This window comes from Thamnophis elegans, chromosome 14 (assembly GCF_009769535.1).
Source record: "Thamnophis elegans isolate rThaEle1 chromosome 14, rThaEle1.pri, whole genome shotgun sequence".
Taxonomy (NCBI): Eukaryota; Metazoa; Chordata; class Lepidosauria; order Squamata; family Colubridae; genus Thamnophis; species Thamnophis elegans.
Genome location: NC_045554.1, coordinates 37,285,040 through 37,298,739, shown reverse-complemented (window position 1 = coordinate 37,298,739; position 13,700 = coordinate 37,285,040). Strand labels below are relative to the sequence as shown.

The following is a 13,700-nucleotide window of genomic DNA, read 5'->3' as shown; positions in this document are numbered from 1 at the left end:
CGCTTGTGATTTAAGCATCATACAAACCTCAGGAAAGAACCAAGTATGAAGGTAAGCTCTTTTGCAAAGTTTTATAAAGTTTGAAATATTTTATTTCATATTTACTCATTTATGACATTGCCATTATTTTTACACTGAAGAAGTATAATTAAGGTTCATAAAAGATGTTTTCTACATGAGAGCATTGAAAAAGAATTTCATTAGCAATCATTATATCCAGTGGTGGGTTACAAATTTTTTAGAACCTCTTCTGTAGGTGTGGCCTGATTTGTGGGAGTGGCTTGCCGGCCATGTGACCGGTTGGGAGTGGATTGCCAGTCATGTGACTAGGTGGGCATGACCAACATAAAATGTGGTGAAACTCACTTAACAAGGCCCTTGCTTAGCAATCAAAATGTTGGCTCAGAAACTCTGGCATTTGAAGCACGCAAGTCTTAAAGCTGTCAAGTTACAAGACCCTTACATCCCTAACCCTTTAGAAAAAAAAGATTCAGATTCAGATTCAGATTTAGTTTATTTGTATGCCGCCCTTCTCTGGGAGGGACTCAGGGCGGCGAACAACTCGGAGCCCCCCGGGGTGTTCAAACTTGACAGCTTTAAGACTTGTGGACTTCAACTCCCAGAATTCCTCCTCTCACTCTTCATCTTGATGATGTATGGATGGGTGGGGGGAGGAAGTTGAAACCGGTTCTAAATGCCACTGTAGATTTGTGGAACCTCTTCTATAGAAGAGGTTAGAACTGGCAGGAACCCACCCCTGATTATATCATTTAGTTATTCGTTTACATGAAACGTTTATGTCTCACTTATTATTTGTAAGCATAATTATGTGTTGGATTACAATAAAATGCAACATAATAAAGCAGATTAGATATCAGGAATTAAAATTTGGCTGCTCTGCTTGGGCTCTCACCTTTAAGTAAACTTAACAAGTGTCCAAATTATTTCCAAGCAGCAATACTGTTGCAAGTTCTATCAAAATAATTACTTGGTTTTTGACCAGAGTGTCAACTTTGATACTCTTACTGTCAGACCTGGAAGCCATCTTTTGCATTGGGCCTTTAGGCTTGCCACATTTTCTACCACGGGAAAATAGGAGGGGGAATTATATGGAGTGTTGGTGATATGGTCAAAATAACATTCCTTTCTCAGAGAGCCAAGGACACCTTGCCCTGCAGCTGCGATGATGTAACTGGGAGCACCTCTAGTTTTTGATGGTGCCTGATTGGACCATGTGATGGACATGTGCGTGCTGGGCATGGATTTGAACTTTCTTTTGGGTGGGGAAAACCTGGAAGCTTTCAGATTCGGGTTTTCCCAGATGTGCCAATAGGACATCTCTAATAAAATGGAAGGTTGAGGAAACTCGAGCCTCGGAGTCTTCTTTTGTTGGGGGTGTTACTTGGAACCCTGACACTTACACTGAGTTGAATAAACATCTCCTATTTGTTAGAGGTTACCACACACACACACACACACACACACACACACACACACACACATACTTTGGAAGAGCAAGTTACCCAGGAAGGCCATTAGGTATCTCATTTGCTTCTATGGTATTTCAAAATAATCCAAGACAAGCTTTTTCTCCTCTTGGGCAGGAATGTTACTGCGTGAACCCAGCCCTGGAAATTGCCAGAATCACCATAACGTCATGTCAAGATAGCTCCGGTAGACACCACATGTTGATGTTAGGGGTGGGCTACTATGGGTTCGCCTGGGTTCAGGAGAACCCACAGCTAACATTATGGCTTGTTCAGAGAACCTCCAAATCCCACCACTGGCTGGCCCCGCCCACCACCTCCTGCCTGCCACCCCACCCTTCTCAGGAGTCTCCATGTGGCCCGTTTTGGATGTGAGGTAACTTCAGGGCTCGCATGGAGGCTCAGGGAGGGGGGAAATCAGGCCTCCCAGAAGGCCTCCAGAGCCCAGGAGAGGCAGGTTTTTGCCCTCCCAGAAGCTCGAGGAAAGCCTCTGGAGCCTGGGAAAGGTAAAAACGCACACACACACCCGGCTATGGTGCCGATTAGGCCATGCCCGCCATAGCCACACCCAACCAGCAACCGAGCATTGCTGAAATTGTTGAAGCCTACCCATGCTTGATGTTCTCAAAGTTACTATCAGTTGGTAGCCAAGCAGTCACCCTAAAGGAGCATTCTTCTTCTGCCTTTTCATAGTGCCTTGGAGAACCCCCAAAAGGTTGATTAAGGCTAGGTGAAAATTAAAACAATATTTTAAAAAGATTCTCTGCATCCAAATTGCCTGGACAAGTTTCCGCAGGCCCAGCCAGGGTGATTCTTGCTCTTCTAGGAGCTCAAAAGGTAGAAGATCAATTCAGCCATTTCTGTGCGTTAAGATCAGGTATAGAAACAAAGAACTCAAATGAATTGTGTGTTTATCTTTGGAAGGACATGCCTGGAATTGTGAGTATTATGCAAGCTTACATCAAGAGTTTATGAAGTTGAAAGCTCAGCGGCCAGCGATCTCTAGCCGATACTCTTCTTTAGGAATGAGCAAAAGATTGTTCTCTGCAATTTCATAGAATCTGAATCAATATAAATAAATAATGAATACCTCTGTGTGTGTAGTTAGCATCATGTCAATTAAAAGTGCATTCGTTATCTAGATGTTCTCCTTCAGTGCCTACAAAGTAGGAATTTATTTAATATATAACCCAAAATATATGTTGGGTCACTTTTGCTCTAAGCAAAAGAAGGAAAATGCATTTGTCAATAGAGTATTAGATGGCATCTCTCTACCAAAAAAAAAAAAGATTTAAGAAACTAATCACTTAGGTTACTTTAAAAGTTTATTGTATTGCATTGAAAATTGATTAAAACACTTTATATGCTTTTTTGAACATAGCTTTTGCTTCTTCGTCCAATAGAGCAGAAAGCAATAGCAATAGCAATAGCAGTAGACTTATATACCGCTTCATAGGGCTTTCAGCCCTCTCTAAGTGGTTTACAGAGAGTCAGCATATTGCCCCCAACAATCTGGGTCCTCATTTTACCCACCTCGGAAGGATGGAAGGCTGAGTCAACCCTGAGCCGGTGAGATTTGAACCGCTGAACTGCTGATCTAGCAGTAGCCTGCAGTGCTGCATTTAACCACTGCGCCACCTTGGCTCTTGAAAGGCATGGCATGGTAGCAAAGATGGCTTTTGGATGGATCAAATTTTTGTCTTTTTGTCCCTTGTCTTTTTGTGCACACTGAGAGCATCTGCACTAAAGACAAATTCCTTGTGTGTCCAATCACACTTGGCCAACCAAGAATTCTATTCTGTTCTATTCTATTTGAACGCGTCTTCAATTCAACCAATTCTCTGCCCTAAGATTTCACTCTGACACATGTTCTCTTTCCAGAATATTACTCCCAATTGCAATGACGTCAGGGATTTCCCATCTGTGTGGTTTAGATTCCAGAGGTCTGGAGAGAAAAAAATTATCTTCAGCTTGCAAGACAGAAGTGGACGCTTTAGCAGTCTTCTGCAGTGATACTTGGAAGATCAGTTCAGATCAAACAGGGCCTGGAGGATCTGAGCGAGCAAGGTTTTATGGGCAGAGTAACTAAAGAAAGGGAGAACTGGAGCACATACAGCAGAACAGGATACACTATGCGCTGAAGGCGTAAAGCTGCATTGCCCTTGATGACAACTTTATTCTGCAGTACAGTGAAGCAGATTATCTCACCAGGGAATAAGTTTCCCTTCCCAGTTAACAAACGTGCCATGATCTTTCTCAGAGAGATGGCCAAGGGTGTTCACAATAGCTCTCAAACTCTGCTCCATTGTCAGTGGGGGTGATCCCTGGAAAAAGAAAAACAGACAAAGGAATGTAGGAAGTTATCACCCAGCCCTCTCCCAGAAAAATGAAATATCCTAGGAAATATTGAAAAGGCAGAATATTTCTCTGGATGTGAAAAGTAAGAAACATGTTTTAAAAAACAGAATAGCTGCCTGCAGCTTCCTGCCCCATCCCCCTTTGTCAATGAGCCATTAAAGCCTGAGCTAGTCCACTTTACATAATAAAGAGTTCTCCCCTTCAGCTCCAGAGTGATGGGATTAAGGCATGATAATATTGGCCCTTTACCCAACTCACCACATGGCATCTGAGAACTCAACCAAACCTGGATTCAAAATGCAGCCTAGAGAGTTGCCCCTGCATGGCTCCATGGGAGTCTGACAACCAATCAGAACACAAGCTCAAAATCAAAGGCCAGAGAGGGCATAAAACCAGGGACTCAGCTTCTCTTCCTTCCTTGCCTTCCCTTCTCTTCTCTTCTCCACCAACATTGAAGCACGTGATCACCTTTTCTGTTCAGGACTCAAGCCATGTGGTCCTGTCCACCATTAAAACCATCTTTCCAAGCAGCCTCCATGTCTCCAGTGTCTTTTTCCCCACTTGGAGCCAAACCCAAAAGGACATTCCTTCCAACAGGATAAAAGAAGTTCATAGTGGGGGGTGGGGGCGGAGGGAGAACATCTAAAAGCTTAGGCAACACCAAGTGACAGTGAATTCCTTAACAGCCAATGAAGTCAAAACAGAAACTCGGTGCTGAATGAGATTCTACCTGGATTCCATTCTCCAGCTGTTTTAAAATTTTAACCAATTTTTAAAACCAGTAGGGAAAAAAAGCCTAAGGAAAAATGGCAACTGGAAAACAAAGCCATCTGCGTTTTCCATCCATTCTTTATGGCAACTGTGCAATAAAATCTTTGTCTAGAAACATTTTCAGGATGCGGCAAACCTCTTTGCATTACTCCAGTGTTGACTGAAATGGTAGAATTGTTAGGGCTGGGCAGAATTGTTGATCTGGGAATGGATTATCCTGAAGAATTCTGAAATATTTCCTTTGGGGCCCTGACATTATTGGGGTGCTTTGGTGGTTTCAGTAAATACATTTTCCAGACTTCAAATCATTCAAGGTGTTTCACGGACACTGTTAACATTAAGAGTTGTTAACCTAATCTTGTGAAGCTTCTTCTCCGGCAACATTGTACTGCAAACTAGGGCATATAAAACCTTTGCCAGACCAATTCTCGAATACAGTTCGTCTGCCTGGAATCCACACTGTATATTGGACATTAATACAATTGAACGGGTCCAGAGGTATTTCATGAAAAGAGTCCTCCACTCCTCTGCTCACAACAGAATCCCTTATGCCACCAGGCTTGAAATTTTGGCCTTGGACAACCTGGAACTACGCCGATTAAGGTCTAACCTAAGCCCAGTACACAAAATTGTCTGCTACAACGTCCTACCTGTCAACAACTGCTTCAGGTTCAACCTCAATAATACACGGGCAAACAATAGATACAAAATCAAAGTAAACCGCTCCAAACTCGATTGCAGAAAATACGACTTCAGCAACAGAGTGGTCAACGCCTGGAATGCTCTACCTGACTCCATTGTTACGTCTTCAAACCCCCATAACTTCAACCTCAAACTGTCCACCGTGGACCCAATTCCTAAGAGGTCCATAAAGGGGGTGTGCATAAGTGCACCAGTGTGCCTACTGTCCCTGTCCTACTGTCCCCATTTATTTGTATTCATTTCCTTTGTTCATATCCATGTTCATACTTATACCTGCTACCTTGGACAAGTTTGAAAACCAAATAAATAAAATAAATAAAACAGCCTTCTCTGAAGTACCTCTGGAAACCTTGGGAATGCTTCCAATTCAGAGATTGTTTCTCAAAATCTATCAAACAATTCCCAGGAGAAACGTCAGGCGTGGCAAGATTCAGAAGGAACAAAACGTTTCAGAAATCCTTCAGAAGGTTCCACTCCTAATCCGATTAATCTTGCCCGCGCTTGTTTTCTGATCATTGTATGAAGTTTGTTTTTCCCCCTGGTTCACTTACCAATTCGTTTCCCATGTCAGTCTGCACCCATCCAGGGTGCAATGTAATGCACAGAATGTCCTCTTTGGCAAAGTGCATGGACTGGCATCGAGTGAGCATGTTCAGAGCAGACTGGGAAGGAGATAAGGAAAGAGAAAATAAATGAGTGGTTCATCTGAGCACTCAGGATCGCCGGTTGTGGCCTGCCAGCAGCCAGCAGAGCTGGCAGCAGACCCGGACAATGAGGAGGTTGGGGAGGAACATGGGCCAGTCCTGGAGTCTGGGGAAGACTCTGATGAGGGCTCTGCATGAGAGGCAGAGATAGAGCCAGGGCTGTCCTACAGTTATCAGCCTTGGGAGTCAGAGATCAATGGGGCAGAAGAACAGCTGGAGCCTGTTCCTATTGTGCACATGCGCAGAGCTGCCAGGAGAAGGGAACAAGGAACAAGGGCTGACTCGGGAGTAAAGGCACAGGTGGATGGTGAATGGCCCCTCCCATAGGGAATAAAGAAGAGCGAAAGGGGAGTGGAGTTTGCAGGAGACAATTAGTTCTATTCATTAGGGTGAAAATCTGTTCCTAACTTCTTGCCAAGTAATTGCTGCTACAGCGTGGAGTCCACACTGTAAATCGGCCATTAATACGATCGGGTGAGTCCAGAGGTACTTCACAAGAAGAGTCCTCCACTCCTCTACTCACAATAGGATTCCCTATGCCACCAGACTTGAAATTTTGGGCTTGGACAATATGGAACTGTGCCACCTGCGGTTGGAGCTAAGCACAGCACCCAAAACTGTCTGCTACAACGACCTACCTGTCAATGACTTCTACAACTTCCTACCCGTAACACTCATTGTAACAAAAGGCCTTCCCTTACCTTGCTGCAACGATAAGAGATCAGCTCATTCATATTCCAGGCAAAGAGGTTTGTCATGGAGCCACACTCGCTAGTTACGTTGAGGATGGCTGCTTTGCTGCAGCTCATGCCTTTCTGCGGACTTTTTTGGGATGCTTTCCTTAACAAGGGAAGGAACGCCTGGAGGAGGGGAAAGGGAAAAAAAACAGACAAATGAAGGGCACCAACATATCTCCTAACCCAGCGTTAGCGAACCTTTTCAACACCGAGGACCGAAATGGGAGCGTGTGTGCGGGTGCATGCCGGAAACTGGACGAGCAGCCACCCACTGCGCATGCGCGCCCCAGGAAGATGATCTTTCGGTTTCCAGCGTGCATGCGTGGGCAAAGACCAGGTGGCCAGTGTGCATGCATGCACCAAAAACCGGAAGATCATCTTCCCAGTGCGAGCATGTGCACTGGGAGGATGCTCTTCTGGTTTCCGGAGCTCCTACATGTGTGAAGACCAGCTGGTCAGCACACTGGAGCCCGGAACAGCAATGGGTGATGGCTCGCATGCCCGGAGAGATGGCTCTGCGTGCCACTTCTGGCACATGTGCCATAGGTTCGCCATCACAGTCCTAACCAGTGAAATTTCGTGATGCAAAGCTCCAAAAGAATCCTTCAGCTGCTCCCCAAGAAACCTCAGAAGAGATTAAATAGATCCTCCCCACCTTCATCTCTGCTCCAACCAACCTGATCATTTCATCCTCACTATATCCATACCTATCAAGACAGGTGCGGTGGCCTAGAGGTGGAGCTCTCGCCTCACAATCAGGAGGTTGTGAGTTTGATCCTATAGATATTTATCTCTCTGGGCACACTGAGAATATATCTGCGGAACAAAACTCTGCATTGGCAACAGGAAGGGCATCTGGCCAGTAAACACTCAGTTCCATTCAGGTGCCCAAACTCCACCCCACAAGGGAATATGGGGTCATTAAAAGATGATGATGATAATGATGATGATGATGATGATGATGATGATATCCATAGCCTATCAAATGTCAACTATGAGGCAAATTTGTTTTTAATTTTATCTGTTTATGCTCTGTTTAGGGGCTTCTAGTTTAGCTCCTAGTTTAGCCATAAGGAGGGCTGAGTGCCAAAAAATGGAAGCCTTTGAACTATGGTGCTGGAGAAGACTCCTGCGAGTCCCTTGGACTGCAAGGCGATCAAACCGAAGAGTCCTAGAGGAGATCAACCCTGACTGCTCTTTAGAAGGCAGATCCTGAAGAGGTAACTCAAAGACTTTGGCCACCTAAGGAGAAGGAAGGACTCCCTGGAGAAGAGCCTCATGCTGGGATCGATTGAGGGCAAAAGAAGAAGGGGGTGACAGAGAAGGTGGTGGCTGGATGGAGTCATCGAAGCAGTCGGTGTGAGCTTAAATGGACTCCAGAGGATGGTAGAGGACAGGAAAGCCTGGAGGAACGTTGTCATGGGGTTGCGATGCGTCGGACACAACTTCGCAACTAACCGCAACAGGTTTAGCTTTTTAATCTCACAGTTTTGTGAGGTAGCTTTTGGAGTTTGAGAGGGAGGGAGTGGCCCAAAGTCAGTGGACAAAAATATATCATCAACACAGAGTGTTTTTTTTAGTCGAGGACAAAATCCAAACTTCCTAATATCTGTTCTGCGTAATCTTCCCGTCCAAATAGCCAATTCCGCCCCATAAATAGAGAATATATTATCCTTACCTGACTGACGATCATGGGCCCGATGACATTGGTTTTGTATACCTCCGACATGTTTTCTGGCGTTTCTGTCTCTATGGTGCTCAGTTTTAAAATTCCTGCGTTGTTAACCAGCAGGTTCAGTCCAGCCCCCTTCAGATGTTCTGTGACTTTGGCTGCAGCATCCTTAACGCTGCTTGGATCATTTGTGTCTTCAGGAGGAAAAATTAACGGTCATTATACCATATTTGGCTTTGTACATCATACAAACAGGGGTGGAATTCAGCAGGTTCTGACAAGAACCGGCAGCGGAAATTTTGAGTAGTTCGCAGAACCGGCAAATACCACCTTTGGATGACCTCAGAGTGGGGAGGGAATGGAGATTTTGCACTATCCTCCCCCCAGGAGTGGGGAAGGAATGTAGATTTTGCGGTATCCTTCCCCAAGGAGTGGGGAGGGAATGGAGATTTTGCAATAACCTTCCCCCAGGAGTGGGGAGGGAGTGGAGATTTTGCAATATCCTTCCCCCAGGAGTGGGGAGGGAGTGGAGATTTTGCAGTATCCTTCCCCCAGGAGTGGGGAGGGAGTGGAGATTTTGCAATAACCTTCCCCCAGGAGTGGGGAGGGAATGGAGATTTTGCCGTATCCTTCCCCCAGGAGTGGGGAGGGAGTGGAGATTTTGCAGTATCCTTCCCCCAGGAGTGGGGAGGGAGTGGAGATTTTGCAATAACCTTCCCCCAGGAGTGGGGAGGGAATGGAGATTTTGCCGTATCCTTCCCCCACTCTTGGGGAGGGAATGGAGATTTTGCTGTATCCTTCCCCCAAGAGTGGGGAGGGAATGGAGATTTTGCCGTATCCTTCCCCCAGGAGTGGGGAGGGAATGGAGATTTTGCGGTATCCTTCCCCCGGGAGTGGGGAGGGAATGGAGAATTTGCACTATCCTTCCCCCGGGAGTGGGGAGGGAATGGAGATTTTGCCGTATCCTTCCCCCAGGAGTGGGGAGGCAATGGAGATTTTGCAATAACCTTCCCCCGGGAGTGGGGAGGGAATGAAGATTTTGCAGTATCCTTGCCCCAGGAATGGGGAGGGAATGGAGATTTTGCCGTATCCTTCCCCCAGGAGTGGGGAGGGAATGGAGATTTTGCTGTATCCTTGCCCCAGGAGTGGGGAGGGAATGGAGATTTTGCAGTATCCTTCCCCTGCCACGCCCACAGAACCGGTAGCAAAAAAAACTGAATTTCACCACTGCATATAAGGGGATTTTCAGGACACATACCCAATGTGATGATGACAATTTGTGGGTGTTCAGCAGCCAAATTCTTCAGATCCTGAATGAGGGGGGGAAAATCCACACACTTAGCCTGGAGCAGCAGCCCATTTTGCAAATGACGTATTTGAAATGGGATAAGAATTTAAAACAAAAGGTGGTGACATCTGATACGGGTTCTTAAATTTTGCAAAGACGCAGCCATTGTAAGTATCTTCCAATCAATTGACTGGAGAAATTAGTCTTACCCTTGTCCCCCTCTCCCAAATTCTGCAAAGAGAAGCATCCTTTAAAAACATTTTAAAGATAACCAGTCTTCATTTTAAAAAACTCTGGTCTATCTTTATCTCCAACTTTGCCTTCATTGTCACCACAAGCAAATTTCTGTTAAAGACAAAACCTTTGTTCATCCCACCAACAGCTGAAGGCACCTTGGGCCTCACCTGACCTCCGGATCCAGCCGGGTCCCGGCAAGTGGCAAAGATTCATTTCGGAGGGTTGGTCTTCTCTGCCAGCTGCCTGACCAGCTTCAAGCCAAGCCCACGATTGGAACCGGACACTAGAACGCTGTGTGGATTCAGTTGATCCATCTCTCTCGACCGCCCAGAACTAACCAAGAAACAACTTTTATGCGCTCCCTTAAATATTGCCTGAACCCTCCGTTCATTCCTAGTCATTCCACCCAAGTTACATCACTTGCAAACAGTTTTCCTGAAGAAAATCAAGGGAGAGGGTTTTAGCAAACACTGCCCCCGCCTCTGGCTTTGTCCAATCTTGCAACACAACACATTCCTTTCTCCCCCCCACCCCATTCTAATCAGCGTGTTTTTTCTCTCTCTTTGGCTACGTTCAGTGGGAATGTTTTTATTTCAAAGAGATCTGTTTTCTGCTCTGAGCAAAAGCTCTTGTAGGAAGTTAGCACTCACCCCTCTCCTAGAAGAATGAAACATCCTAGGAAATATGAAAAAGGCAGAATATTATGTTGGAAGAAATGTCCTTCTGGCTTCAGCTCCAAGTGGCAGAACCTAAGGGCCAGATTTGGCTATCATTACCTAATAGCTCGCTTCAACCAGTTTTCTGCTTTCCTAATCAGTTGATTGGGAAAATTAGCCTTGCTGCACTTCATCTGTTTCTAATTCTGCAAAGAGACTTCTTGAATGAGATGCAAAACTTTTCGAGTGAAAAACATCAACAAAACTCCAGAAAAGAGTGCAGAAAGAGAAGTAAAAATCCCACGGGGCCACTTTTAAAGCACAATTCATTACCAGCAGATTTATTAAAACATTTGCACTATTGCAATTACACTGAATGTATAAGAATACTGAGCCAGCTGTGTGCTGCAGTTGCCGAAAAAGCCAACACAATTCTAGGCTGCATAAACAAAGGGATAGAATCAAGATCACGTAAAGTGTTAATATCACTTTATAATGCCTTGGTAAGGCCACACTACTTTCAGTTTTGGTCACCATGATGTAGAAAAGATGTGGAGACTCTAGAAAGAGTGCAGAGAAGAGCAACAAAGATGATTAGGGCACTGGAGACTAAAACATGAAGAACGGTTGCAGGAACTGGGTATGTCTAGTTTAAGACATGATAGCAGTGTTCCAATACTCAGGGGTTGCCACAAAGAAGAGGGAATCAAACTATTCTCCAAAGCACCTTCTCAGGCAGGACCAGAAGCAATGGGTGAAAACTAATCAGGGAGAAAAGCAACCTAGAACTAAGGAGAAATTTCCTGACCGTTAGAAAAATTAATCAGTGGAACAACTTACCTCCAGAGGTTGTGAACATTCCAACACTGGAAGTTTTTAAGAAGATGTTGGATATCTATTTGTCTGAAATGGTGTAGGGTTTCCTGCCTAAGCCTCCAAGGTCCCTTCCAACTCTGCTATTCTATTCTATTCAATTCTACTCTACTCTACTCTACTCTACTCTACTCTATTCTATTCTATTCTATTCTATTCTATTCTATTCTATTCTATGAAAGACCAATTGCTTTTTTGAATAGCACCTATGGACAATTATGACCAGGATGATTGAGAATATCCATAGCCATCACAAAAACAATTGGACTGTAACTGATATTTATTTAATAATCTTATATAATGCATGGCAGTAGCCAAAAAAGCCAATACAATCCTTGGTTGTATAAACAGAGGCATAGAATCAAAATCATGTGAAGTATTTCTACCACTTTATAAAGCCTTAGTAAGACCACATCTGGAATATTGCTTCCAGTTCTGGTCTCCCCCTTTCCACATAGATGCAGAGACTTTGGGGGAGGGGGAAGTGCAAAGAAGAGCAACTAAGATTGGCTTAGAGAAGGGCTTGGAGACTAAAACATATAAAGAACGGTTGCAGAAATTGGGTTTGGCTAGTCTAGAGAAAAGGATATAAAAACAGTGTTCCAGTATCTATGGGGCTGCCACAAAGAAGAGAGGGTCAACTTATTTTCCAAAGCAGCAGTAAGGCAAGACAAGAAACAATGGATGGAAACTAATCAAGAAAAAAAGCAATCTGGAATTAAGAAGAAACTGCCTGAGGATAATTAACCAGTGGAACAGCTTCCCTTCATCACTAGAAGTTTTTAAGAAAAGACTGAATAAACACCTATCTGAAATGGTAAAAGATCTCCTGCTTGAGCAGGGGGTTGGACTAGAAGACCTCCAAGGTCCTTCCAGCTCTATTATGATTGATATAATTTCTTTATCTCCATCATGCCTAGCCCCATCATGTCCCCACCATAACCATCTAAAAGACAAGTGAATTGCCCTTAACAATATAAAACCCCATTCTTCCCAGTAAAACTGAAAACACCCCAGGCCTCACCTGAGCGCGGGGTCCCACTGGGTCCCGGCAAGTGGCAAAGATCCATTTTGGGGGGTTGTTCTTCTCCACCAGCTGCCTGACCAGCTCCAAGCCAAGTCCCCGATTGGCCCCGGTTACCAGAACGCTGGATGGATTCAGTTGAGCCATCTCTCTTGCCGGCTATGATCCAACTAACAAACGGTACTGTGCTCAACCCAATTAAATCTCCTCCAGTCCTCGCTGGCCTCCAATCCCTCCACCCTGAGTTATGTAACATACTTGGCTCCAGTGTCCAAGTTCTTTGGAGAACAGTGAGGGGTGGGGGAGATGATTGGCCCTTCATCCAAATGCTCAGGTCATGTTTTACTGCCCTAGTTGTGTGAGGGGATACATTTTTGACATTTCCCATAGCGAATGTTTACACGTCTAAAGGATGTTTGCTTTGCTTCCCGTCTTGAAAAAAACAGCTTATGAACAAATTGGTAAATCTATTTTTTTTTAAAAAAGAAGAACAGATCAAAACTTGTTTGAAAACCTCAAGCAATGAAACCACTGATGAAAGTAATGTTTACCTTGCTTTCTCCATTAACAGGCTGCATTCTTGGGTTCAGGTTTAATGAAATAAGATGCTCCTTGATTCACAATAAATAGGGGTGTATGGTTTCTTAATGTTGCACCCAGTGGTGGGATTCAGCCAGTTCGCACCTATTCGGGAGAACCGGTTGGTAACTTTCTAAGCAGTTCAGAGAACGGGTTGTTGGAAGAAATCTTAAGAGCCGAGGTGGCACAGTGGTTAAATGCAGCACTACAGGCTACTTCAGCTGACTGCAGTTCTGCAGTTCAGCTGTTCAAATCTCACCGGCTCAGGGTTGACTCAGCCTTCCAAGCCTTCCGAGGTGGGTAAAATGAGGACCCGGATTGTTGTTGGGGGCGATATGCTGACTCTGTAAACCGCTTAGAGAGGCCTGAAAGGCCTATGAAGCGGTATATAAGTCTAACTGCTATTGCTATTGCTATCTCCTTTTGTTTTTTTTCCACTTTACACGGCTAATCCTGTAAGGAAGGCAGGAAGGAAACATTCTGGTTTGTTGCCCTGCTTACAGAAACTGCCTCTCTCATTAACCCTTGTGACATTGTAACAGCTAAGGCGAAGCTCCCATCGACCTGAGTGAGGGTTGAGTTGGCCATGCCCACACTCACGTGACCACCGAG

General features: G+C 44.8%; 1 protein-coding gene across 1 annotated transcript; it reads right to left on the bottom strand.

Annotated features, from left to right (window-relative positions):
- Positions 1-3,261: 3,261 nt before the first annotated feature.
- On the bottom strand, positions 3,262-12,695 carry LOC116517524 (C-factor-like). The gene is made up of 6 exons (XM_032230524.1): positions 12,510-12,695; positions 9,690-9,741; positions 8,438-8,625; positions 6,724-6,882; positions 5,870-5,980; positions 3,262-3,811 (listed from the first exon to the last, which is right to left on the bottom strand). Exons 1-6 carry the CDS (start codon positions 12,654-12,656, stop codon positions 3,692-3,694), a joined length of 777 nt encoding a protein of 258 aa, XP_032086415.1. The 5' UTR covers positions 12,657-12,695; the 3' UTR covers positions 3,262-3,691.
- Between the last annotated feature and the right edge of the window lie 1,005 nt (positions 12,696-13,700).